The sequence below is a fragment of the Chiloscyllium plagiosum genome, chromosome 2 (assembly GCF_004010195.1).
Source record: "Chiloscyllium plagiosum isolate BGI_BamShark_2017 chromosome 2, ASM401019v2, whole genome shotgun sequence".
In the NCBI taxonomy this organism is placed as follows: domain Eukaryota; kingdom Metazoa; phylum Chordata; class Chondrichthyes; order Orectolobiformes; family Hemiscylliidae; genus Chiloscyllium; species Chiloscyllium plagiosum.
Genome location: NC_057711.1, coordinates 116,513,135 through 116,540,051, shown reverse-complemented (window position 1 = coordinate 116,540,051; position 26,917 = coordinate 116,513,135). Strand labels below are relative to the sequence as shown.

General features: G+C 40.7%; 1 protein-coding gene and 1 long non-coding RNA gene across 2 annotated transcripts; one reads left to right on the top strand and one right to left on the bottom strand.

The window, feature by feature from the left end:
- Positions 1–975: 975 nt before the first annotated feature.
- fxn (frataxin) lies at positions 976–16,952 on the top strand. The gene is made up of 5 exons (XM_043716864.1): positions 976–1,329; positions 9,222–9,310; positions 11,397–11,517; positions 12,740–12,837; positions 14,852–16,952. Exons 1-5 carry the CDS (start codon positions 991–993, stop codon positions 14,997–14,999), a joined length of 795 nt encoding a protein of 264 aa, XP_043572799.1. The 5' UTR covers positions 976–990; the 3' UTR covers positions 15,000–16,952.
- On the bottom strand, positions 10,848–26,904 carry LOC122563257. Its single transcript, XR_006315547.1, has 3 exons — positions 26,794–26,904; positions 19,509–19,592; positions 10,848–11,270 (listed from the first exon to the last, which is right to left on the bottom strand). It is a non-coding gene; the product is annotated as an uncharacterized LOC122563257 (long non-coding RNA).
- Between the last annotated feature and the right edge of the window lie 13 nt (positions 26,905–26,917).

Sequence of the window (26,917 nt, the reverse complement as noted above, 5' to 3'; positions counted from 1 at the left end):
GATGTCAAGCCAGTTGTCTAGATTTACAAAAACATTTGCTGTAATTCAGATTTTCAAGATCTGCCTTATACTTCTGTATTTAAAAAATCCTAATGGTATGATTTAAAGAAAAGTCTTCCGTGTCCTCAATCAGCATTGCAAAGAGGCTATCTAGTCACTTATATTTGCAGAAGCTTGCTATGTTTGTTACATTCCTAGCAGAGCTGAAAATGTGTTGCTGGAAAAGCGCAGCAGGTCAGGCAGCATCTAGGGAACAGGAGAATCGAATTCATTCCTGAAGAAGGGCTAATGCCCGAAACGTCGATTCTCCTGTTCCCTAGATGCTGCCTGACCTGCTGCGCTTTTCCAGCAACACATTTTCAGCTCTGATCTCCAGCATCTGCAGACCTCACTTTCTCCTCAAACATTCCTAGCAGAGCCAACTCAATAAGAATAGGCCATTCAGCCCTTCGAGACTTGGGTTCATGACTGATCTAGCTGTGGTCTTTACCTTCCTATTCTTCCTGACCTCCATGACCACTTTGTCTATCAAAAATCTATTCGACACTCTCTTAAACAAAGACAGTGACCCAGCGTCCACTTGTCTGGGAAAAGGAAATTCCAGAGATTTACAGCTTTTTCAAAGTTTAAAAAAACTCATTGTAAAAAGGAGACCTCTTATTCTTGAGGGACAAACCTTATTTCTCATTTCCCACAGAATGGGTGGGAGGGAGGGAATGATCCTCCCAGTATCCACCCGACCAAACTGCTCAGAGTCGCCTATCTTGAATGTCCAGAGGTTGTGAAAGGTGCTGTATAAATAGTTTGGCGGTATGTAAATCTGAATTAATTTAAAAGCACAATACTGCGGGTGCTGGAAACACTCAGATTTTTCTCTATTTTTCCGTCATTGTAAAGTTTCTGAAATCCCAGTCCACACATGCTGCCTGACCTGCTCATCCCTTCCAGGTTTTAAGCTCCAATTTCCCTGGGGGCGGGGCATCGCCACTCATGCCGCGCCCCCATCGCTTTGGTGATGTAAGCACGTCCCGATTCCCCGCCCATATACGTGTACACCGTAGCCTCTGTTACGTCTGTAAGCCCCGCTCCACCCTTGGTCATGCTTGCATGCGCAACATTGCTGCTCGCTCCTCACACAAGGAGTGCGAGTCGAGGGCCGATGTGATCGTTGGCCTTCACATCCCCCGCCATCCAAACTGGTGGCAAATGGCGGGTTTTCTAAATCGGGGCTTATGCCCCTCGATCTTCAGGTTTACAAGGCATCTGAGAGTAACGACAGTCCCCGAAATTCATCATGTAACAATTCTCTCACTCAACACGTTTTCCACGGTGAGTAGGAGCGCTAGAGGTGCTCATTTGTATGTATGCGGGTGTCACCTGACTGGCCGTTATGTATTCAAACTCCGTTTGAGGATGGGAACCCGCGTCTCGAGCACAGCCGATGCCATCAAGCACCCCCCCACCAACTTCACGCGCTGTTTTGCTATTGGGCTTTGGAAGGTCACGTGGACTGCATCCTTAACGGCTGGTTCATGTGTCCTCAATTAAGGTCCCGCCCGTTCTCCCTGAACAAAGCTGATTGGTTACTGCTCACAGAGCGGCTCTTCCGGTAGGGTCGAGCCGGGGTTAAAGGTCATCGGCATTGGCGGCTGCGCCAATGAGCTCGTGTGGCACCTTATTGTGGTTCTGTGGCAGTGAGGGGCTGTTTGGTCCGTTGTGTCTGTACTGTTTGACAGAGGGTCACATTCCTCTGTCAAATATAAAGAGATTACATTCTCTTCTGAACACTTGCTACACCCTGCACCATATATGCCGGTGCATTTCCAGATCCGAGCCACTGTCCGCATGAAAAAAACGTCCTGTAGTGCTTTTTGTTCGTTAGTTTAAATCTCTGTCTCTTGGTTCCAGACCCTTACACCAACATAAACGTTTTTCTCCCTGTCCATTCTGATGAAGCTCCTCAGGGTTTTGAGACCTTTCCAGCAGGTCTCCTGGTGGCCGCTTCCTTATTGATCTTGTCCGCATGGAAAGTGTTCTGTTCTGCTGGCCACCTATCGTCCGGTATCAGAAGCCCACTGAAACAAGTGAAAGCAAAGAAAGATTGCAGTACATGTGCCGAATGGCTTCTCTGTGCGCTGTATGACTCTTTATGAAAATAAATTAGGATTTCAGATCGTTTGATTTAAGTGGCCCAAGTTGGTATTAATGATAAATCCTGTAATGCAAATATGGTATTAATGCTTTACAGCCAATGTAGCACTTTTCTGAAGTGTCGTGGAAACATATGCACACTGAAAGTTCCTGTGAACAGTAGTGGCATTATTGAATACTGTGTTTTAGTGATGTCAGTTGAGGGATGAATATTGATCACAGTGCCAATTAAAACTTCCATATTCTTCAAAATATTGCCCATTATCTTTCATCTGAGATACAGACAGGTCACAATTTAATGTCTTAGTTGATGGATAGCATCTTTTTTATTAATTTGTGGTATATGGCTGCAATTAGCAATGTGGTACTTATTGACCACCCTGATTTCTCTTGCAAGGAGCCACTTGAAATGCCCTCGTCCATGTAGTGTTGATATATCTAGAGTGTTGTAAAGCAGTGAGTTCCAGGATTTTGACCCAGAGATAGAGAAGGTATGGCAATGTTGTTCCAAGTGAAGATGTTGTATGACTTGGAGAGGAATTTGCTGACAGTGGTATTCTATGCATCTGCTACCCTTATGTTTCAAGATGATACATGTCACAGGATTGAAAGGTGCTGTCAAAGAAAGCTTGGCAAGATACTGAAGTGTATTTTGTATATGGAAATTTTGCTGTAATTATAAGCTGGCAGTGGTGAGAGTTAAATGTTGAATCTGATGGACAGCGTATCACTCAAGCTGTTTTGTCCTGGATGGTGTCAGGTTTCCTGGGTATCATCGGATACCAGGAAGTGGAGTTGCATGGAAGGAGTTACCTTAAAATTCTCAGCCTCTATATTGTCACCACAGTATTTATATGGCTGGCTCAGTTTAGCATCTAGTCATGAGTAACACCCAGATGTTGCTAACAGACTCAGCTTTGGTGAGACTATTGAATGTCTATGGAATATGGTTAGATTCTCTCCTACTGGTGATGGTGTAGAATCATGTTCAACTAATGACCAGAATTGTTGAGTGGTGAAAATTGTCTCTTTTATTCAGCAATCACAGCACAAGTTTGAGGTGGCAATAAAATGCAGCTCTTACAAGAGCCTCTTTATACACAGTTCTGAGATTTATTAAAATTCTATTACTATGGTGTTACATTATTTTATCTATAGTACACAAAGGTTTGAAGGGCTTCTGTTCTGGGTGACGTTAAAATGTGCTAAATGTTGGCTGCTACTTCTGATGGGATTAAGAGTATGTGACGGTCTGCTTGCATAATTAAGACGTGTTAGTTCTTTTGTCTTTTAAGTTAGTAATTGTTAGTAAAAATATTAGGGCCGATGTGCTCAAAATAAATTAGAAATCGTACCTGTACTTAATAATAAAATAAAGAATATTAATCTGGTTAACGCAGCTGGGTTGTGAGATTTGTTTACTATTTGCTGGTGTGAGTTTCGTTCACTCATGCAATTTCGTGGAAGAACTGTTTTGTGGTTAGTTTCCTAAAGGGATAATGGCCCAGTTAAAAGGTACTTAACAGGTACTTACTAATTGGATGTGAGCATGAGAGGTACCGTTAGTAAGTTTGCAGATGACACCAAAATTGGAGGTGTAGTGTACAACGAAGAAGGTTACTTCAGATTACAACAGGATCTTGATCAGATGGGCTCAGAAGTGGCAGATGGAGTTTAATTCACATAAATGCAAAGTGCTACATTTTGGAAAAGCAAATCTTATCAGGACTTATACATTTAATGGTAAGGTCCCAGCGAGTGTTGCTGAACAAAGAGACATGGGAGTGCAGGTTCATAGCTCCTTGAAAGTGGAATCGCAGATAGATAGGATAGTGAAGAAGGCGTTTGGTATGCTTTCTTTTATTGGTCAGAGTATTGAGTACAGGAGTTGGGAGGTCATGTTGCGGCTCTACAGGCCATTGATTAGGCCGCTGTTGGAATATTTCGTGCAATTCTGGTCTCCTTCCTATCGGAAAGATGTTATGAAACATGAAAGGGTTCAGAAGAGATTTACAAGGATGTTGCCAGGGTTGGAGGATTTGAGGTGTAGGGAGAGTCTGAACAGGCTGGGGCTGTTTTCCCTGGAGCATTGGAGGCTGAGGGTTGGCCTTATAGAGGTTTGTAAAATCAGGAGGGGCATGAATAGGATAAATAGTCAAAGTCTTTTCTTTGGGATTGGGGGAGTCCAGAACCAGAAGGCATAGGTTTAGAGTGAAAGGGGAAAGATATAAAAGAGACCTAAGGGTCAACTTTTTCACGCAGAGGGTGGTTGTGTATGGAATGAGCTGCCAGAGAAAGTGGTGGAGGCTGGTACAATTGCAACATTTAAGAGGCATTTGGATTGATATATGAATAGGAAGGCTTTGGAGGGATATGGGCCGGGTGCTGGCAGGCGGGACTAAGTTGGGTTGGGATATCTGGTTGGACAAGTTGGACCAAAGGGTCTGTTTCCATGCTTGACATCTCTATGACTCTTTAGCATGGTCTAAATATCGGTAGTGACTGGGCCAAATGCCAGTTTCTATGCCATTTATACCCTATATAATCATATGTAACCATCCAGTATCTTAGCATTCCTCCAATTGTGGCCATTATGCATTCGCTAGAATTGAAACCTTTGTCGTTTAGCTTCTGTGTTTCTGAATCCCCAACATGAGCTCCATGTTCTATTTTAAAGAAAAATTTGTATTTCCACAACTTCCACCACCTTGACAACCCAAAGTACCCCACAGTCAATGAAGTCCATTCACTTTTGTAATAATGAAGTGCATCAGCAATTTGTAGACTGCACCTCCCACAAACACCAATGTGATAATGACCAAACAATCTATTTGAGAGGTTGGTTGATGAAAATATATCGACAAGGACACTGGAGTGTGTCCACCTACTCTTTTTCAAAATAATGGTATCCATCTGAGGAAACATTACAATTGAAAGATGGCACTTCCTGAAAGTTAAATGTTCCCTCGGCACTGCATTTGGCTGTGTTTGTGCGGATTTTGAGCTCAGGTCTCTGGAGAAGTACTCAAACCCATGATCTTCTGATTAAAAGGCAAAAAGTAATACTGACTGAGCCACAATGCACAATTTAAACATCTTTCTTCAACCATCACTTTGACCATGCTTTTGGATTCGCTTCTAAATCTCTTGTGTTGTCATCCATTTTGGGCCGATTATGCTTCCATTAAGCACCTAAGAAAGATTTTTATTCCATGTTAAAGGGAGGTTTCTGTACACCTTGAAAGCGCATCTTTATTCTTTTGATTGTAACTTCAATGAAGCTTAAAATAAAAACTGATTTTTTATGAAGTTACTCTGGTTATACGTGCTCTGATTCCAGCTTTGATTCAGATGCTAAATACAACATGACAAAAGTATCTCTCGCTTTCAAAACTGGCAGTAAAATTGTGACTTCCAAATGTCCTTGAAATAACTCCACAGTGACCAGTATCCTGTCACCAAATCACCCTTCATTTACACATGGAAAGTACTTAATACTGATGCAGCTCCCTCAGAGCCAGCTGTCAGTATGAACAGAACCTCTCACACACCTGTTTCTATCTGTCAGCCAGGGCTCCCTGATTGGGGCTGTTAATCTGGTCCAATCAGGGAACTCATAATCTGTGGTCCCACCTGGCTGATCTCGTTACAATTTCTACTGTCCTCTTCTTGGAAAAACCATGACATTCCGCCAGAGGGAGTCACAAAAATGATAGAGATGGAGTTGTATTCCTCACCACAGATATAAGAAATGAGAGCAAAAGTAGGCCATTCAGCCCCTCAAACCTACCCCATCGTTGTGTAGGTTCATGGCTGATTTGCCCCAGGCCTCAACTCCATTTTCGTGATGTTCATCATAACTCTCAACTTCTCAATATTTCAAAAATCTATCTACCTCCTTTTTAAATGTTCTCAACGATCTAGACTCCATAAATATTTGGGCTAGAGAATTCCAGATGTTTACTATTCTAAGAAACTAAATTCCTTCACAGCTGAATTTTAAATTAGTGACCCTTTGTTCTGCAAACATGTCCCATAATTCAAGATTCCACCAGCAGTGGAAACATATTCTCGACATTACTCTGTCAAGCACCCTTATGATATTTGCATTTTTCACAAGATTACTCTCATTCTTCTCGAACAAATGAAGACCAAACCTGTTTCACTGTTCCCGTAAATCAACCCATTCATCACAGAATCAGCCTATTGGACCTCATTAAAACTGCCTCCAATGCCAATATATTTCTTCTTGAGTACAAAACCCTGAACTGTACATTATATTTCAGGTGCAGCCTCACCGACACCCTGTTGTAACAAGACTTCCAACAATAATGTCAAAATTTCATTTGCCTCCTTAATTGCTTGCTTTTTACACCTGGCAATTTTTTGTGTTTCATTGACAAGGACACCCGGTTCCCTCAGTTCCCTCCCTTTTGTAGTCTCCTTCTGTTTAAATAATAGTCTGTGTTTGATTCTTTCTACCAAAGTACACAACTTGAAACTTTCCTATATTAAACTTTATCTGTCAATTTCTTTTTGTCCATTCACTCAACCTTTCAGATTTCCTTGCAGATTTCTTATGTAATCATCACAAAATGCCCACCCACCTATTTTTGTATCATAAGCAAATTTAAATAAATTACATTCTGACCCCTCGTCCATCTCATTATTATATTGTAACGAATTGAGGCTGTACTCTTCATTCTTGTGGCACTCCAAGTTACATCTTTCCAAACTGAATAAAATTTATTGTCCACATTCTGGGTGTTACCCACTATATTGCCAGCATACCATGAGCTCTTATCTTGTGCAATGATCTTTTATATGACATCTTATGAAATGCCTCTGGAAATTATAAACTTCCTTCCATCATAAAACAATAGAAAGATACTTATTGCTATCAAATATTTTTAGTTTCACTGAGATTGACTGTTGTCAGCTAACAATTGGTCAAAAAGTTAGGAAAATCAAGTATTTTTTGAGCCTCCAATAGGAATTAATAAATCTACAGATAATGGCACCACTTGAGAATGGTCCTGTGAAATCATACACAACAGGAGGAGCCTAGTTGGCCCATTGTGAAAATGTTGGCTTTTTAAGAGGGAAATGCAATTGCTTTCAGTTCTTACTTGCTCTTTTGCCCATTTCCATTCAATTAATTTTTCCCATTCAATTAATTATTTAATTTCACTTTTGAAAGTTACTATTCTTGAGGTAGTGCATTCCAGATCATAACTTGTTAATTTTATTCATGTTGCCTCTTGTTCTTTTGGTAATTACCTCAAATCTGTGTTGTCCATTTATTTAGCCTCCTGCACCCCGTTTCTCATTGTTTCCTCTATATTCCACCAGATGGAGCCTCACACAGAATTTTAATACATGCTGCCAGAGACAGCAGGGCAACAGCTATGTACTGTATCTTTCCTCTTTCTTTATAAAACTAATGCATTCAAAATGAGTAGCACGGTATAGAGCTACACCCATCACAAAACAAAGTAAAGGCAAAAGATACTTCAGCTATTAAGTTTCATGTTTGCACAGGGCTAAGCATGCCATATTTTGCCCCATGTTGCATCTGTACTTCCAGTTCTTTTAAACTGGTAGAGACGTGAATATATGTGAAGGATTGAAATGTTTCACATTGTTTTTGGATTGCACTCACTGTGCATATAATCAAATAATTTAATTTGTCACAATATTTATAACTTCAATACAATAGGACCTACTTAAGTGAAATTGCCTGGGTTTCTTCAAAGGACCATAAATTTGATTGCAAAACTGTCTTACTGTTAATTTTCATTCTACACCTAAGCAGCCACACACCAAACCCTGCTATATTCCAAACACCTGTAATACAGAACTCTGATAACTGTTCAGGCACCACACATTTCTGCACTTATCTTGACCTGCAATAACAAAATTAAAATATGGCAGAAGCTGGGTATCTAAATGTAAATAAAAGATGGTGGAAAAATTTTACCAGGTCAGAAGTCTCAAAGGTGCTAATGCTAAGGAGAGGAAGCCATTGCAAGGAATAAGTTGTTCATTCCTTTCATCAGCACACTCTCAGCTGTATAGGATAGAAAGCAAACATTAGGAATCTGAACAGAATGGTGAAAGAGATGAGAACATAGATACATTAATAGACATTGAGGGAACAAAATTGGGAAGTTGAAGTTATGGGCATTCATCAAAGACAGTGACTATGGCTATTTTAAGGAGGGGTAAAAACATTGCTTGTGAAGAAAGAGTCATTTAAACATTAGGGAATAATTATCTAAGGTGAGGTAGCTAAATGGTTCACTCCTTTATATCTAATTACAGAAAGATGTCAAGTGGTATTTGGTAAATAATTAAAATTTATTGATTAGTGACAAAAGCTGTATTATTCATTATTTCATGCTGAAACTCACAATCTAGCCATTTGTTTACTAAGTTTCCAATGTTTAACTTCTAATCTAAGCCTTTGATTCTTTACTCCTCTTTTCCTGGAAGTATCATTTGCTGTAGTACAGTTTTATCAATACCTTAATAGCCATTCTCCATCGGCCTAAATAGTGATTGCTGTGATTGTTAGCAGACTACAGTATTTGGTCAAGAGGAAATCACAAATACCTTGCACATTACAATAGCAGTTATAAACAGGGATCTTAGTTTGATTTACTTTTTCTCCCCCTCCTTGGGCCATAGACATTCCTGTTAATATTCCAACTGAGGTTAGTATGCTCTGCATTAGTGCCCCAACTGAGATCTACATTTACAATTCTGATCAGCTATCACATTTCTCTCGAACATTTGCTCTTATTATCCTCTTAAGGGTTTATTTTATTATTGCTAACCTGAAATAGTCTGTTTAGCTTTACAAGTTGCAATTCATAAAGGTTGGGAGATTTAACATTAATTATCTTTATGTTTAATGTGAAAAAATACCAATTAGTACTCAAGGAAGGGAATTCCTCTTGTGCTGGCCTCTTTGGCAAGACATTAACATGAAATCCCTTTTTACACCTGCATAGAATATATTTTTACTCATCCCACTGACAATTAAATCATGTTTTTATCTTTTGTAGGGTTTTCAGCATTCAGACTGGTTAAGGTGCTTACAGTTGCAGAGGAAGGAAATTCATTCATCAACTTTGAGAAGAATGGAAAATGCAAGGTATCCTTAAGTGACAAAAGGCTTTGTGTGTGTATGTGTGTGTGTGTGTAGTTGTTGGATGCACAATTAACTTGGCTTTGTTTCAGTGATAAAGCAACAGTGTGGATGTTTGCTGATCCTGTTTGTAAAACTAGACAAATATTTCATTTGTGTCTAAATAATGAAAGCTTGACATTTGGTACAGCCTCAACAAACCGAGTGATCTGAATGCCTTGAAATTTTTCTGATTTCTCTATCAGGGCGCAAATGAACTGTGATGATACACATTGAGTCAAAACAATGTTGTATGTCGAAGAAGTTAACATTGCAAGTCTCTATTCATTTTTGTTCATACTTGATCCCACCCCATCCTAGTTGACAACTTTTGCCACCTTTCATGCTAAATGATATTACAAATAGTTTCCGCTGTCCAATTAGTGATTTACACCCAATCAGAAGTGTGGCCGTGAGTTGCATCTTAAAGAAATTCACCTTCAACCCTCCTCCTTCCAAGCTACCACATTATTTCCAATCTCTAGATCTTCTTCCAAGTCCTATGCTCGTCTTTCTCACAATTTTCCATCGGAATCTCTCTCATCAGATTGACATCCCTACGACAGGAACTAAATGGGTCAAATCAGTCACATTTCCAGATCATTGTGACTGTACACATGGTGCATTTTGCGTCTTCCTTGCTGTTGACATGTACAGCCTTTGATCTGGTTGGCCAGAGCATCCCCTTTCAGCATCTCTCTTCTGTTGTCCAGCTGACTGGGCCTATGTTGCTTCATTTGTCTGATTGTGCTTTACAGCCAGCGAATATGTTTGAAATGTGGTCAGTGTTATAACGTAAGAAATAAAGCCAGTTTACATAGAGCAACCTCCCGTACACATAACTTGATAATGACCAGAGACATTTCTTTATTTTGATGGTGTTGATTGAAGGATGTACATTGACCAGGACACTGGAGAGAATTTCCCTTTACATGGAGTCATAGGGTCATACAGCACAAAAACAGTCCAACCAGTCCATGCCAACTGTAATCCCAAACTAATTTTGTCCCACCTGCCTGCTCCTGGCCCAAATCCCTTCAAATCTTCCTTATTTGTGCATTTATCTAAATGTCTTTTAAACGTTGTAATTGTACCCACATCCACCACTTGCTCTGGAAGTTGATTCCACACTTGAACCACCCTCTGTGTAAAAAGAAAATTGCCCCTAATTTTTATAAATCCCTCTTCTCACCTTAAAAATGTGCCCCCACATTGAAATCTCCCACCCTAGGGAAAAGACAACTACCATTAACTCTATCTATACCCCTCATTATTTTACAAACTTCTATAAGGTCACTGTTCAACCCCCTATGTTCCAGTGAAAGAACTCCCAGCCTATCAAGCCTTTGTTTATAACTCAAACCTTCCATACCCAGCAACATCCTGGTCCAACGAGAGTGTCAGCCTTAAACTGAATTTGAACTTGCAACATCCTGACTCAGAGGCAAAGTATTATCCACTGTGTCAGGACTGCCAATTCACCATCCCTACTCGTGATGCCCGAGAGCCTAATTTCTTGACACCACACAAAAAGATTTTGTACCAAAAAAAAGTGTCCAGTTTACCGAAAGGTATATAGCACAAACAAGTAACCAATAATGATGCAAGATACGCTTCCACTTAAGCAGGTGACTTGCTCTATAGCATGTGAAATGCTTGAAGAAAGTATATCATACAAAATAAAAGCATTTCAGGAAGGGGAGTGTCCTTATTCTTTTGAACTTGAATTGTGGTTACATGAATCCATAAAGGGCTGATAAAATTTCTGGTCAAATGCTGCAGTTTCCTCCTAAATTGTTTACTTAGTGGATTTTATTGGTTTGAAGAAGGTGGTTTCATCTACTCAAAAACCCAATTGAGTAACAACAAATATGAGAAGTACGAATGGTCATCTTTTCCTTTCTTGAGTGAAATTGTATTAAGCTGCCTGTTGGAGAGAAAGGAAAGGAAAAGAAGTAATTTTTGGTATACCATAACATTCTCTCCTGTAAAGACACTTTATTTAAGTATTTGGAAGATGATGAGCTTAAATCATTACTCTTCCTCTTTGCAGTTTACTGGATGAAGCCACATATGAGAGACTTGCAGAAGAAACATTGGACCTTTTAGCTGACTTCTTTGAAGATCTTGGAGATCAACCATTTGTTCCAAAAGACTATGATGTAACATTTGCGGTAAAACTCAACTGACTGCATTTGGTGGCCATGTAAATGGAGCAGGCTGCTGCTATTGATTATCTGTCAATACAGCCAGCTATGAAGAAGCATGTGATAATATCTTGAAGGAAATTGCCAAGTGGAGGCCAAATATTTGTCCATCACACCAAAGATCATCACTGCTCCCAATTCATAATTAATAAGTTGATTGCCCAATACTTATAATCATATTGAAACACAGACAGTGGGATAACATCACTTATTAACATAGAACACCATGTTAGTAAATATAATTGCAGTTTGGATTTGTATAGTTCCTTTATCATAAAAAACAGCTGAAGGCGTTCCACATGAACAGTTAACAAAACAAAATCACATCTAAGTCACATATTAGAAATTGTATCAACTACTTTGTAAAGAATTTTAGGTTTTAAGTTGAACTTTACTGGTTGAGAAGCTGACAGGCTTAGGCATGGTATTCAAGTGTTTATGGCTAAAGCAGCTTGAGGCATGACTACCACTGGAGCGATTAAAACCAGGAGTGCTCAAGTGAGCAGAATCTGAAATAATAAAAATAAAGAACTGCAGATGCTGGAAATCTGAAACAGAAACAAAGTACTACAGAAACTCAGCAGGTTTAGCAGCAACTGTAGAGAGAAAAACAAAGTTAACTTTTTTGGCTCAGTGACCCTTTCTGAGAACTGAAAATAACAAATGGTGGCATTTATGCAGATGATAGTGTGGGAAGAGGTTTGAAAACAAATTCAATAATTTCTTCAGACATAACTACCACTGTTAACCAGATGTTGTTTAAAGAAAATAAATCATAATCAGGAATAAAATAGATTGAAATAAATGAAAATGTTATTTAAACATCTTTTCAGAGAAAAATGATTTATGTGGAACAGACTGATATTGGAAAACAAATGGAAGCGAACAGAGTACTGCTTTATGTTCCACATCAGTCTCTCAATTCAGATCAAAGGGAACTAATGTGGAAACTTCTTTTCCTGATATTATACAAATTATTAAATTCAGTATCAAGTATTTGCACTTGCGTTTAGCTCATTATAACAAAGAAACATTTTTTTTTCCATAATACATTATTTGTGTTTAATTACCTCTAATTACTCCCTGTTTTTGAATCCATCTTCTCCTGAAACCTCCACTTGGTCCACAGGAGGGCAACTAGCACGTGTTAAATATTCTCCTGACTCACTATATTTTTATTGTTTTTCAGAATGGTGTGTTGACAATAAATATGGGAGAAGCCTTGGGGACATATGTGATTAATAAACAGACTCCAAACCGACAAATCTGGTTATCATCTCCCATCAGGTATATACAGAATGCAGACCAAAGCTTTTTTTATAAGCTTGTACAATGACAACTTGCAGGTTAAAAAAAAATGTGGCTCATAGAAAAATTGATCAGTTTTACAATTCCTTCTCTTATGCAACACTCCTTATGACAGCCTCTCTTTTCAGAGCCAGCTTCTGTCTCTCTGAAGTCACACAAATTTTGTGTGGGTTGGTGCGTAATTGCAAACCAACGTCTTAGTGTTGTTACTGTTGCCTTACTTTGTGGGCTATGCACCAATGAGCACCACTCACTAGCTATGACCAGTGAGTAGAGTCATAAAGTCAGATGTGGCACTCTCTCATCCAAAAGTGTGTATACGTGCATACCCAGGAAGGCATTGTCTGCTGGAGCCCCAGGGTGAACAGGACAGGGCATCGAGCTGGTACTAGTGTAGTCACAAAAAACAGGCTCAGTATAAAGCAGTTTGAGGACTGAAATTGGAGAGAGAGAGATTTGGAACATTAGGATGGAGTTTCGTGATGCATGTCAGGGGAACAGACTGAAGCTGAAAGAACTGGCACTCATGATATGAGAGGGATTAAAAATAAGATAACTTAATCTCCCAGCTCCAACCTGTTGCATTCCTATAATCTTCATGATAAGGAGGGCAGAGTCCAAGTTAACAATCAAAAATAGCATCATGATGACATTATCAGCATCATGATTTGATCCTTACCTCACTCCAGCCTTGCAAAGTCTGCAGTCTGAACTGAAAATGTGTTGCTGGAAAAGCGCAGCAGGTCAGGCAGCATCCAGGGAACAGGAGAATCGACGTTTCGGGCATAAGCCCTTCTTCAGGAATGAGGAAAGTTTGTCCAGCAGGCTAAGATAAAAGGTAGGGAGGAGGGACTTGAGGGAGGGGCGTCGGAAATGTGATAGGTGGAAAGAGGTCAAGGTGAGGGTGGAAACAAATAAAATTATGAAGGGGATAGAAGTAGGAAGGATGTTTTCAGTGGCAGGTGAAACTGGGACAAGAGGACATAGCCTCAAGATTAGAGGGAGCAGATTTACGACTGATTGGAAAGGAACTTCTTCACCCAGAGGGTTGTTAATCCATAGAATTCCCTGCCCAGTGAAGTAATTGATGCTACTTCAGTAAACATTTTTAAAGCTAAGGTAGAATCTTTTGAACAATAAAAAATTTAAGGGATACAGTGAGAGCGCAGTAAGTGGAGCCGAGTCCATGAAAAGATCAACCATGAATTTATTGAATGGCAGAGCAGGACCGAAGGGCCGATGGATGACTTCTGCTCCTAGGTCTTATCTTCTAAATGGGCTGAAAAAATAGCAAATGGAGTTCAATCTGGATAAATGCGAGGTATTGCAATTTGGGACAACAAACAAGGGTACGGTTTTTACAATTTCAGCACCGCCTTCCTAACCTGCAATCTTCTTCCCGACCTCTCCGCCCCCCCCCCCGTCTGACCTATCACCCTCACCTTGACCTCTTTCCACCTATCACATTTCCGGCGCCCCTCCCTCAAGTCCCTCCTCCCTACCTTTTATCTTAGCCTGCTGGACAAACTTTCCTCATTCCTTAAGAAGGGCTTATGCCCGAAACGTCGATTCTCCTGTTCCCTGGATGCTGCCTGACCTGCTGCGCTTTTCCAGCAACACATTTTCAGCTCTGATCTCCAGCATCTGCAGACCTCACTTTCTCCTCAAAGTCTGCAGTCTGACAGCTGAATCATAGCAGAAGAAGTCCAGCAGCCAGAAGAGTTTGTGGAGAGTATGAGGGCTTCTCCATTGTTAAAACTCCTCGAGCAAGGATCTGGAGTGAGCTTCTGCTACACGTGGCTGCCTTCCTACAATCTAATTAGTTTGCCACCAAAATCCCACTCCTGCTCTCCAGGCAGCTAGTGAATTTGTTGATATGTCTACTTAAGAGAGAGTATTGGCTATCATATTGCTGAGACCCTCCCACTGTGATGTAAGGATTAGAAATGTACATGGATTTTCATCAAACCATTCTCTCTACATTTTTCCTCAGTGGGCCTAAGCGATACGATTGGACCGGGAAAAAATGGGTCTATTCTCATGATGGAATTTGTTTACATGGTCTGCTCACGAAGGAGTTCTCTACAACATTCAAGACCCAAGTGGATGTACTTTCAGTAGCAGATGTCAGTGATGTATGACCTAGCAAAAAAAATCTAAGAACTATTTCCAAAAGCTGTTTTATAAAAGCTAAACACTTTTGGATTTATTATGTTTGAATCTCTTGTTCCTGTGACAGTTTCTGGCATGCTGTAAAGACTGCAAGTTGTCCCAAAGTAAACTGCCCTGTTGGAGCTCTCCTTTTCAGTGGAGTCTTTTACTGCCAAAGGGCTTGAGATTCTTTGATTGCAGTAAATCTGTAAAAGTGTATTTTGTTTTGTACAATGAAATTAATAAGATTTCTTTCTGTACCTGAATTAATTGTGAATAGTATTAAGTGCCTACTGATGTTCCTAGATAATATGCTCGCTTTTTTCCTAAATTTATGATACTCAAACAAAATATAGAATATATATCAAGCAATAATAATGCTGGGTGTTTGATTCACCTACTCCCTGTCCGTTTTGACAGCTTCCTCAAATTTTATAGTTTTACAGGCGCACAATTCAAATTTTCTTTCTTTTTTTTTCAAATTTAGGTTTGAGTGTATTTTATGATATATTGAAAAGGACCAATTACATAAACTCATCACATCCAAATCTCCAGTGGAGATTGGGGAGAGAAATAATGCTACAGCTCTAACTCCAGGTCTCCACTATAAATCCACAAAAGTCAATTTACCCAAACGATAAAAAAGCATATAATGTGGAACAACTTTAACTTTCTCCTTTATTTTCTTGTATTCATTGTTCAAGTTATTCATTAAGTCAGATTTCTGTACTCTACAGTAGGATTCAGCAAGAAAGAGTGCTGGTCTTGTTTCCACAACAACTGAAATTGCCCTTTTCATCCAAGATGACAGGACACCTTGTCCTTAAATCATTGCTGGGAAACCTACCTGCCATTTGAAAGGTAGAGTAAGCTTTAGCTTGTTTTCATTCACCAAAAATAATTTCTTCAACGGTAACCATAGGCATTTGTCCCACCTCAGAAAAATAAAACACCAGTGCAGGAGCTGGTTGGGTGGGTAGACAATCGAAAATAAACAAGTGTAGTATTGCAAAATAGTTAGAGATGAGATCGAAGGAATCAACACTATAGTGTTGCTTGCCAGTTTTGTGGGTATGATTTGACATTTAGCCTTCCAAATCTACACTTGAACTGGATCCTTACTTGGTGATGTTGGCCTGAAATATTAACTCTCGTTTCCTTCTTCACAAATGCTGACAAGCCTACAGTGTATTTCCAGCTTTTTCTATTTTACCTTAGTTGGTGTGTGAAATTTCTAAGCCCCATCTCTGTTCTATCCATGATTTGGTATCTGTGATTGGTCGTTTTGCCATGAATTCACAGAAAGGCAAGCTGACTTAGCTTTGTTTACCAGCCCCTATCAACAAAAACAAAATACTCTCTTCCTGGTGAACATTTCAGTAGATACTTCTGATCAATATATTCAGAGATGTTATTGCACATGCTGGGGCAGGTTGGATTTGAATCTGGGCTTCCTGGCTCAGATATAGGGACACTACCACTGCACCACAGAAGACCTCATGAGTTTCACTAACCTATTTTTCTAATCAACCTGCTCAGGATGTTATTACACACCTCTAGAGCAGGTGGGATTTAAACCCAAGCCTCTCAGGCCGGGACAGATTCACTCCCACAGCACTATTCGAGACCTCATGACTTTCAGTAATAGTGATCTTTGAACTATCCCCACCTGTAGCAGCTGGCTGCACATCAGGTATTCCAACCACCCACAACCATTCTGAATAATAACATTTTGATGAGCAATGGTAAATTGGATTTTGGAGTCTGGCTGTGAGAAGGTGCATTACCTGTTCAATGTACATTTAGTGCAGCAATTATGTAAATTTCAGGAAGGCATTTGTAATAAAATGGGAATTGGGCCAGTGGAACCGACAAGAAAATATTTATTTATGAGAATCTGATTTTCAATAAAATCCCAGAAATGTATGGGAACTAGAAAATCATGAATTGTTTCATTATATTAGAAACATACATGTCATGTTTATAACCTGCATATGTAACCAAAATGTGCATTTGCTTATTGTTTTGAATATAACATTCACCGGACTGAATTGGATTGGTGACTGCTGAGAAGGATGAAGGTACCATCAAGATTTGCCTACTAGTGTCCTGACGTGCTCTCTCTGATCCCACAAGGAAAGATTCTACAATTAAATAACTTACAAGATATGTTTTTTGATGTGAGTTGCAGGATAAATACTGAACAGGATATCAGGGAGAACTCTCCTGCTTTTCTTCAAACAGTAGTGGGATCTTACATGTCCACCTTAGAGGACAGCAGGTGGATAAATCCCCAGGACCTGATCAGGCATACCCTAGAACTCTTGGGAAGCTAGAGAAGTGATTGCTGGGCCTCTTGCTGAGATATTTGTATCATCGATAGTCACAGGTAAGGTGCCGGAAGATTGGAGGGTGGCTAATGTGGTGCCACTGTTTGAGAAGGGTGGGAAGGACAAGCCAGGGAACTATAGACCAGTGAGCCTGATATCAGTGGTGAGCAAGTTGTTGGAGGGAATCCTGAGGAGAAAGTGAGGACAGCAGATGCTGGAGATCAGAGCTGAAAAATGTGTTGCTGGAAAAGCGCAGCAGGTCAGGCAGCATCCAAGGAGCAGGAGAATCGACGGTTCGGGCATAAGACCTTCTTCAGGAATGATTTCTGAAGAAGGGCTTATGCCCGAAACGTCGATTCTCCTGCTCCTTGGATGCTGCCTGACCTCTGCGCTTTTCCAGCAACATATTTTTCAGGGAATCCTGAGGGACAGGATGTACATATATTTGGAAAGACAACGACTGATTCGGGATAGTCAACATGGCTTGTGCATGGGAAATCATGTCTCACAAACTTGATTGAGTTTTTTGAAGTAATTGATGAGGGCAGAGTGGTAGATGTGATCTATATGGACTTCAGTAAGGCGTTCAACAAGGTTCCCCATGGGAGACTGGTTAGCAAGGTTAGATCTCACGGAATACAGGGAGAACTAACCATTTGGATACAGAACTGGCTCAAAGGTAGAAGACAGAGGGTGGTGGTGGAGGGTTTTTTCAGAATGCAGGCCTGTGACCAGTGGAGTACCACAAGGATCGGTGCTGGGTCCTCTACTTTTTGCTATTTACATAAATGATTTGGATGCGAGCATAAGAGGTACAGTTAGTAAGTTTGCAGATGACACCAAAATTGGAGGTGTAGTGGACAGCAAAGAGGGTTACCTCAGATTACAACAGGATCTGGACCAGATGGGCCAATGGGCTGAGAAGTTGCAGATGGAATTTAATTCAGATAAATGCAAGGTGCTCCTTTTTGGGAAAACAAATCTTAGCAGGACTTATACACTTAATGGTAACACTTAAGGAATGTTGCTGAACAAAGAGACCTTGGAGTGCAGGTTCATAGCTCCTTGAAAGTGGAGTCACAGGTAGATAGGATAGTGAAGAAAGCGTTGATATGTTTTCTTTTATTGGTCAGAGTATTGAGTACAGGAGTTGGGAGGTCATGTTGCGGCTCTACAGGACATTGGTTAGGCCACTGTTGGAATATTGTGTGCAATTCTGGTCTCCTTCCTATCGGAAAGATGTTGTGAAACCTGAAAGGGTTCAGAAAAGATTTACAAGGATGTTGCCAGGGTTGGAGGATTTGAGCTATAGGGAGAGGCTGGACAGGCTGGGGCTGTTTTCTCTGGAGCGTCGGAGGCTGAGGGGTGGCCTTATAGAGGTTCACAAAATTATGAGGGGCATGGATAGGCTAAATAGACAAAGTCTTTTCCCTGGGGTCGGGGTGTCCAGAACTAGAGGGCATAGGTTTAGGGTGAGAGGGGAAAGATATAAAAGAGACCTAAGGGACAACTTTTTCACGCAGAGGGTGGTATGTGTATAGAATGAGCTGCCAGGGGAAGTGGTGGAGGCTGGTACAATTGCAACACTTAAGAGGCATTTGGATGGGTATATGAATAGGGAGGGTTTGGAGGGATATGGGCCGGGTGCTGGCAGGTGGGACTAGATTGGGTTGGGATATCTGGTCGGCTTGGACCAAAGGATCTGTTTCCATGCTGTACATCTCTATGACAGATGGGGACATTGGTTTAATGTCTCCTTAATGCTTGAGGTTTTTGTTACTGGAGAAAAAAAGTATATCTTTGAAAATCTGATGGCTTCTGATCCAAGCATTCACAGCCACAAACTGTTCAGCTATCCAGGAGCCAATCACCTCATTGTTAGCAGGCAGAAGGCCAACAAAAGGTCACCATTGCCCTGACTAACCAGAAACTTGTTGCCAGCCAAATCTTCATTCATACACACCCCTTGACCCCAGGCTATCTGTAATTAGCTTCCTAATTGCTTGAACAGCAGTTCAAACAGCACTGACAATGAGTGTTGGATAACTAGCTTTTGAACAATGCATTAATCTTTTCCACGATCCTTTGTTTTTTAAAAAAATCCTTTTCCTATTTCAATTCACAATTTAAAAAAAAACAGAAAAATACAAAAACATAAAGTCTTTTTACAGTGTTTCCTCTGAGGCCTCCCAATCTCATCCTCAGAGCCAAGGAGGTGGCTTCTAGCAGAGGTGTTAGAAATCCTGCTGGTACCTGCAGAATAAAAGAGGAAAGTGTACATGGTTAGAAGTAGTATGCAAAGAATAAGAGCTGAAAATGTGTTGCTGGAAAAGCGCAGCAGGTCAGGCAGCATCCAGGGAACAGGAGAATCGACGTTTCGGGCATAAGCCCTTCTTCAGGAATATTGTGTTCCAGCAACACATTTTCAGCTCTGATCTCCAGCATCTGCAGACCTCACTTTCTCCTCTATGCAAAGAATAACACTGACAGTGGCTTCTTTGAAAGTTGCAGTGGACTGAAGAGTGCTACTTATTCATTTAGAGGGACAAGGATGTCTTGGCATTGCCGTAAGCACCAGGATTCGATCCTTGTATGTGCTGAGGATTCTAATGTCAGTCACACCCCACCCATTCAGGTCCTTTCTGCCCTGTTATGGGCTGTCTTCTGTAACAAAATAAAAGGAAGCATTGAGCGGTAAAATTGGATAGTACATCTGTTACTGCAAAAGCGAGGACAGCAGATGCTCGAGATCAGAGTCTAGAGTATTGCTGGTAAACCACAGCAGGTCAGGCAGCATCGAGGAGCAGGAAAATCAGGGCAATTTTGGGCAATAGCCCTTTGTTCCTGATGAAGGACTTTTGCCCAAAACATCGATTTTCCTGCTCCTCGGATGCTGCCTGACCTGCTGTGCTTTTCCAGCACCACTAATCTAAACAGCTGTTACTGCAGGTGACTGAAAGGTAGTGAAGATTCCAAAGGAGTGAGAAGGGAGTACAAGTCATGCAGGATGGTTTGGGGGGGCATGCTGAGCAGGTGAGGGAAGACATTACAGGACAACCGTGAAAGTAGCAGGGCATGAACCTTCGTGGGAGGTGGGTGCAGTAGCAGAGATGGATTGAAGTGTAAGGAGTGTGGCACTTACATTGGCAGAGCAAAAAAAGGTTGACTTTCTTATGGTACTACTGGCCATTCCTCAACCTGGTTGAAACAGCACTAAAGTGTGATAACTACAGGGCAGCACGGTGACTCAGTGGTTAACATTGCTGCCTCACAGCGCCAGGGACCCGGGTTCAATTCCCACCTTGGATAACTGTCTTTGTGAAGTTTGCACATTCTCCCCGTGTCTGCGGGGTTTCCTCCCACAATTCAAAGATGTGCAGGTTATGTGAATTGGCCATGCTAAATTGTCCATAGTGTTCAGGGACGTGTAGGTTGGTGCATTAGTTAGGAGCAATTGTAGAGTAATAGGGTAGGAGAATGGGTCTGGGTGGGTTACTCATAGGAGAGTCAGTGTGGACTTGTTTGGCTGAATGGCCTGTTACCACACTGTAGGGATTCTGTGATTCTACAGACCAGGATGCCAGAGTCTGGTGTCATGGCCACCTCTGCCAATCCTCCACTTCTACCACCAGTTCCTTCTGGTCCCTGAGAGAATTGCAATGCCATCTTCCTTCTCTGACATTTTCAGAATCTGTCCATCAATGAGCAAGGCAGCTTCGGAATGCCAACACTAGTCTGGGCATACAGTAGCTTTTTAAATATAGCAGAAGTGCTCGGTCTTCCAACAAATATCCAGAATGGTAGGTTGTTTCAGGAACAACTTGGGGTAAGACGGGGCTAGAATTGGTTGAGAGGGACACAATAGGAGCGGGTTAGCTAAATGTAGAGTCAAGGTGGATAATTTACGGCAATAAATTTCGCTAGGCCTCATCACAAGAAACCCACTAAAAAATCCCCAAATAATTTGAAATTAACCAAAATAGTTTATACTTGAGAAGAAAAGATGACTTCCATAAATCTGTTGAGTTTATTGAAGTAGAGACAGGTTCACATCTTGCATCTTGACTGAAATGCAGTTGCTGGCTTGAGGAAGACAACTGTGGACAATAACTCTTGGTGCCAACTTCTACCTAAAGTTTATATTTTAATAATATTCACTGAAGGTCAAATTGGTGGAGCAGGGCACCTTCTGGCAAGTGCCATGAAACATAGAAATATAGAAGATAGGAGCAGGAGGAGGCCGTTCAGCCCTTCGAGCCTTCTCCGTCAATCATCACAATCATGGCTGATTGTCCAACTCAATAGCCTAATCCTTTCTCCCCATAACATTTGATCCCATTTGTCCCAACTGCTATATCTAGCCACCTCTTGAGTACATTCAATGTTATGGCATCAACTACTTCCTGTGGTAATGAATTCCACAAGCTCACCACTCTGGGTGAAGAAATATCTCCTCATCTCTGTCCTAAATGGTCCACCTGGAATTCTCAGACTGTGACCCCGATTCTAGAAGCACCCACCATTGGGAATATCCTCCCTGCATCTACCCGGTCTAGTCCTGTTAGAATTTTATAAATCTCTATGAGAACACGCGTTTGAGTTCCAGCAAAAACAATCCTAATCCAATCGATCTCACCTCATACGTCAGTCCTGCCATCCCTGAATCAGCCTGGTAAACCTTCGCTGCACCCCTCGAGAACAAGAGCATCCTTCCTTAGAAAAGGAGACCAAAACTGCACACAATATTCAAGGCATGGTCTCACCAACGCCCTATATGACTGCAACAATATATCCCTACTTCTGTGCTCAAAACCTCTCGCAATGAAGGCCAATATACCATTTGCCTTCTTTACTGCCTGCTGAACCTGCAACCACTGGTGTACATAGACACCCAGGTCCCACTGCACACTCCCCTCTCCCCATTCAAGTAGTAATCTGCCTTTTTGGTTTTGCTTCAAAAGGAATAACCTCACATTTTTTCAAACTATACTGCATTTGCCATTCATTTGCCCACTCACCCAACCTGTCCAGATCATGCCAAAGAATCTCTGCATCCTTGTCACAGTTTACCCTCCCACCCAACTTGGCATCATCTACCAACTTTGAGATATTACATTTTGTTCCCTCATCCAAATCATTAATATATATTGTGAATAGCTGGGGTCCCAGCAGTGATACCTGTGGCACCCCACTAATTACTGCCTGCCAATTTGAAAAGGACCCATTAATTCCATACTCTGCTTCCTCTCTGCCAACCAGTTTTCTATCCATCTCAGTTCACTTCCCCCAATCCATTGCACTTTAATCTTGCACAATAATCTCTTATGCAGGTATTTGTCAAGTGTTTTCTGGAAGTCCAAATATGTCACATCGACTTGCTCCACCTTGTCAACTCTACTCGTTACATCTTCATAGAGTTCTAACAGATTTGTCAAGCATAATTTCCCATTCATAAATCCATGCTAACTCTGTCTGATTCTGCCACTGCTTTCTAAATGTTCCGCTACAAAGTCCTTGATAATAGATTGAAGAATTTTCCCCACTACCGATATTAGTGATCTATAATTCCCTGGTTTCTCTCTACTCCCCTTTTTGAATATTGGAGTGACATTAGCTACCCTCCAATCTGCAGGAACTCTTTCAGAGTCTATGGAATCCTGGAAGATGACTGCCAATGCATCCACCATTTCTGGAGCAACTGCTTTAAGTACTCTGGGATATAGATTATCAGACCCTGGGGATTTATCCACCTTCAATCCCCTCAATTTTCTTAGCACTATTTCTCTATTAATATTGATCATCCTTAGTTCTTACCTCTCACTAAATCTTGCATTCTCCAATATTTCTGGTATCTGATTTGTGTCGTCTTTTGTAAAGGGGGAACCAAAGTATGTATTCAATTGCTCAGCCGTTTCTTTGCCCCCAATTAGACATTCCCCTGTTTCTGTCTGTAGGGGACTTACATTTGTCTTCACCAATCTATTTGTTTTCATGTACGTACAGAAACTCTTAGTGTCAGTCTTTATGTTCACTGAAAACTTACTTTCGCATTGTATTTTCCTCTTCTAAACCAATCCCTTGGTCCTTATTTGCTGAATTGTAAACTGCTCCCAATCCTCAGACCTATTGTTTTTCTTTGCCAATCTTCCTTGGATAAGATACGATCTCTAATTTCCTTTGTAAGCCATGGATTGGCCCTGTTACCCATTTTGCTTTTGTGCCATTCAGGAATAAACATTTGTTGCAGTGCCCCATGCATTCCTTGAATGTTTGTCATTGCCTTTCCACTGTAACTCTCCCCGGTCTATCAAGGCCAACTCACTCATATCTTCATAGTTTATTAAGATTCAGCACCTTAGTCTCCAAATCATAATCTATCATTTTATGGTTGCTCACCCCCAAAGGGTCTTGCCCAGCCAGACTAGCAATGATTCCCTTCTCATTACACACTACCCAGTCTAAGATGGCCTGCTCTCTAGTTGGTTTCTCCACATATTGGTCAAGAAAACCATCTTGTATACACTCCAGGAACTATTCCTCTTTGGCATTGTGGCTAATTTGATTTGCCCAATCTATATGCACATTAAAATCACCCATGATCACCGGTATTCCCTTATCACATGTGGGAAGTGGGACATTTTCCCTGATCCTTAAGGTCACATAATTTTTGCCGACAAATTGTTCCAAATATAAATTACCAACTATCAACAGGGAAATTTAAGATCTGATAGATGCCAAACTGAATGGACAATTTCCTTAATGATGAGATTTAGGATATAAAATGAAACAAAGGAGGATTAGTGAAGTAAATAAGGGTCAAATTAGGTCCATAAACAAAATAAAAAGTAATATACTGATTTAAAAAAATACTCCAATAACTATTTACTGTCTGCAGAAAAGAAACTCCACAGTTATAATGATTCACTTTTTTGGTCTTCAAGGTTGTGTTGGATGTAGGTTTGGTCGCTGAGCTGAAAGGTTCATTTCCAGACGTTTCGTTACCTTACTAGGTAACATCTTCAGTGGACCTCAGGCAAAGCAATGCTGAAAATTCCTGCCTTCTATTTATATGTCTGGGTTTCTTTGGGTTGGTGATGTCATTTCCTGTGGTGAAGTCATTTCCCGTTCTTTTCCTCAGGGTGTGATAGATGGGGTCTAAATCGATGTGTTTGTTGATAGAGTTCCGGTTGGAATGCCATGCTTCTAGGAATTCTTGTGAGAGTCTTTGTTTGGCTTGTCCTAGGATAGATGTATTGTCCCAGTCGAAGTGGCATCCTTACTTATCCGTATGTGAGGATACCAGTGAGAGAGGGTCATGTCTTTTTGTGGCTAGTTGGTGTTCATGTATCCTGGTGGCTAGTTTTCTGCCTGTTTGTCCAATGTAGTGTTTGTTACAGTCCTTGCACTATATTTTGTAAATGACATTAGTTTTGCTCATTGTCTGTATAGGGTCTTCCAAGTTCATTAGCTGCTGTTTTGGTGTGTTGGTGGGTTTGTGGGCTACCATGATGCCAAGGGGTCTGAGTAGTCTCGCAGTCATTTCCAAGATGTCTTTGATGTAGGGGAGAGTGGCTAGGGTTTCTGGATGTGTTTTGTCTGCTTGTTTGGGTTTGTTGTTGAGAAATCAGCGGACTGTGTTCATTGGGTACCCATTCTTTTTGAATACACGGTATAGGTTGTGTTTCTAGTTAGGGCTGTCAATTGCATTATTGGCATTGTCCTAATGATGTGAGTTAGGGTTTCACAAGACCAAGAATGGAGCACCATAAGCACTCAGTCTTTACCTCTATTAGCTAGAAAAAGATCAGCAGATATATAGGGACACTGCCACCTGCAGGTGTTAAGACACAGGTACGATAAGGCAGACCAAATTAGCTTCCCAACACTGGAATCACAACAGAGTGAGATTAGAACATTCAGTGATCGTCAAAATTGCTCATTTGTTCCCAACCAGACTTTACAAATAACAGATCTTTGATACCAGGTTTATAACTAAACAAAAGTTAACAATTATTAAGAATGTAACTTTAGTGGAATACAGATGAATAACAAGGTGACCTAATTAATATCAACAATCTAAGCCCAATCGTCTTTGATCACAAAGCCTTACACACAACTACAGAGGGCAGAGAGACACAGTTAAGGGATACCTTTTTAACAGAAGAATTATAACTTGCAAGTTTGTTAACCATTTCAAAGATGAATACCAGGCTTTCATGACATCTGGTGGGGGTGTACTGCAAGCATGTATGACTGTGTCTTGATTGAATTCTGAAGTCACCAGTCAATGTAAACAGCATCCCCAGACCTCTGGGGTGATTTCCTTTTTCTTATACAAAAACAGAAATTGCTGGAAAAGCTCAGCAGATCTGGCAGCATCTGTGAAGAGAAATCAGAATGACCCCTCCTCAGAACTGAAGTCAGTTCTTAGGAAGGGTCACCAGACCCAAAATGTTAACTCTGATTTCTCTGCACAGATGCTGCCACACCTGCTGAGCTTTTCCAGCAATTTCTGTTTTTGTTTCTGATTTACAGCATCCGCAGTTCTTTTGATTATTTTTCTTATGGACTGGCATTGTTTCCAAGGACTTTCAACGATTTGGAGAATAACCAGCAGGAGCAAAACCAAAAGAAACTACAATATCAGTTTGAAGTAATACTGCCCCCTGCCCAAAACCTAGTAAGAGCCAGTTCAATCTTTACTTTTTTCTTTTTCAAAATCCTGGGTTGGCTGGCTAGCACAGGTCCTCCCTTGATTGACCAATTCAACATCAAAATGGCTGCCAGTCCTCGAGCATCACAACATCTCGTTGTGAGTGTTGTTAGAAAAGTAATTAATCTGTATTATCCTTCCAGTTGAGTGCCCAACAGCAAACATCAGTATTCTTTTTCAGAAAAAAAAAACAAGCTGCTGTTCAAAGTTCAAAGTGCAGTTCTGAAAAGATCCAAACAAAAAAAAGAAAGTATTTTTTTAAAAAGTAAAGATTGTCTCAACATAGGCCACACAACATGTGGAGTTGGATCCGTAGCACCGTTTCTTCACTGTTGCCAGATCAAAATTCTGGAACTCACTTCACAACAGAGCCTACACTTCATAGACTACAGTGGTTGAAGTAAGTTCAACATTATCATCTCAAGGCCAAATCAACATGAGCAACAAATGCTGACCCAGCCAGGAATGCTTCCATCCTCTGAAAGAATTTCAAAAAGTAACTCACAGTGTATCTAATCCTTACTATGACTTTCAGATTTTTTTACACACTGATTAAAGCAAATTTGGCATTACTTTAGAATTTCTGAACGACTGTTTAGATTGACACTATTTTTACAATGAATACTACACCATGGAACTATAACTAGAAGTAACTTAATGGTGTCAGAGCAAAAAAAAATTCTTGTGTATTCTCAGTGAGTTTTAACTAACAAAACATTTACAGGTTTATTGAACACTCACCACTAAGTTTAATGAAATAGCAGGAATGTACCCATTGGAAAATCCACTATTGCAACTTCAGTATCAGCAATAGTTCACCATTAATGGCCTCAACTTGCAGAATGATTCGAAGATTTAAGGCAAT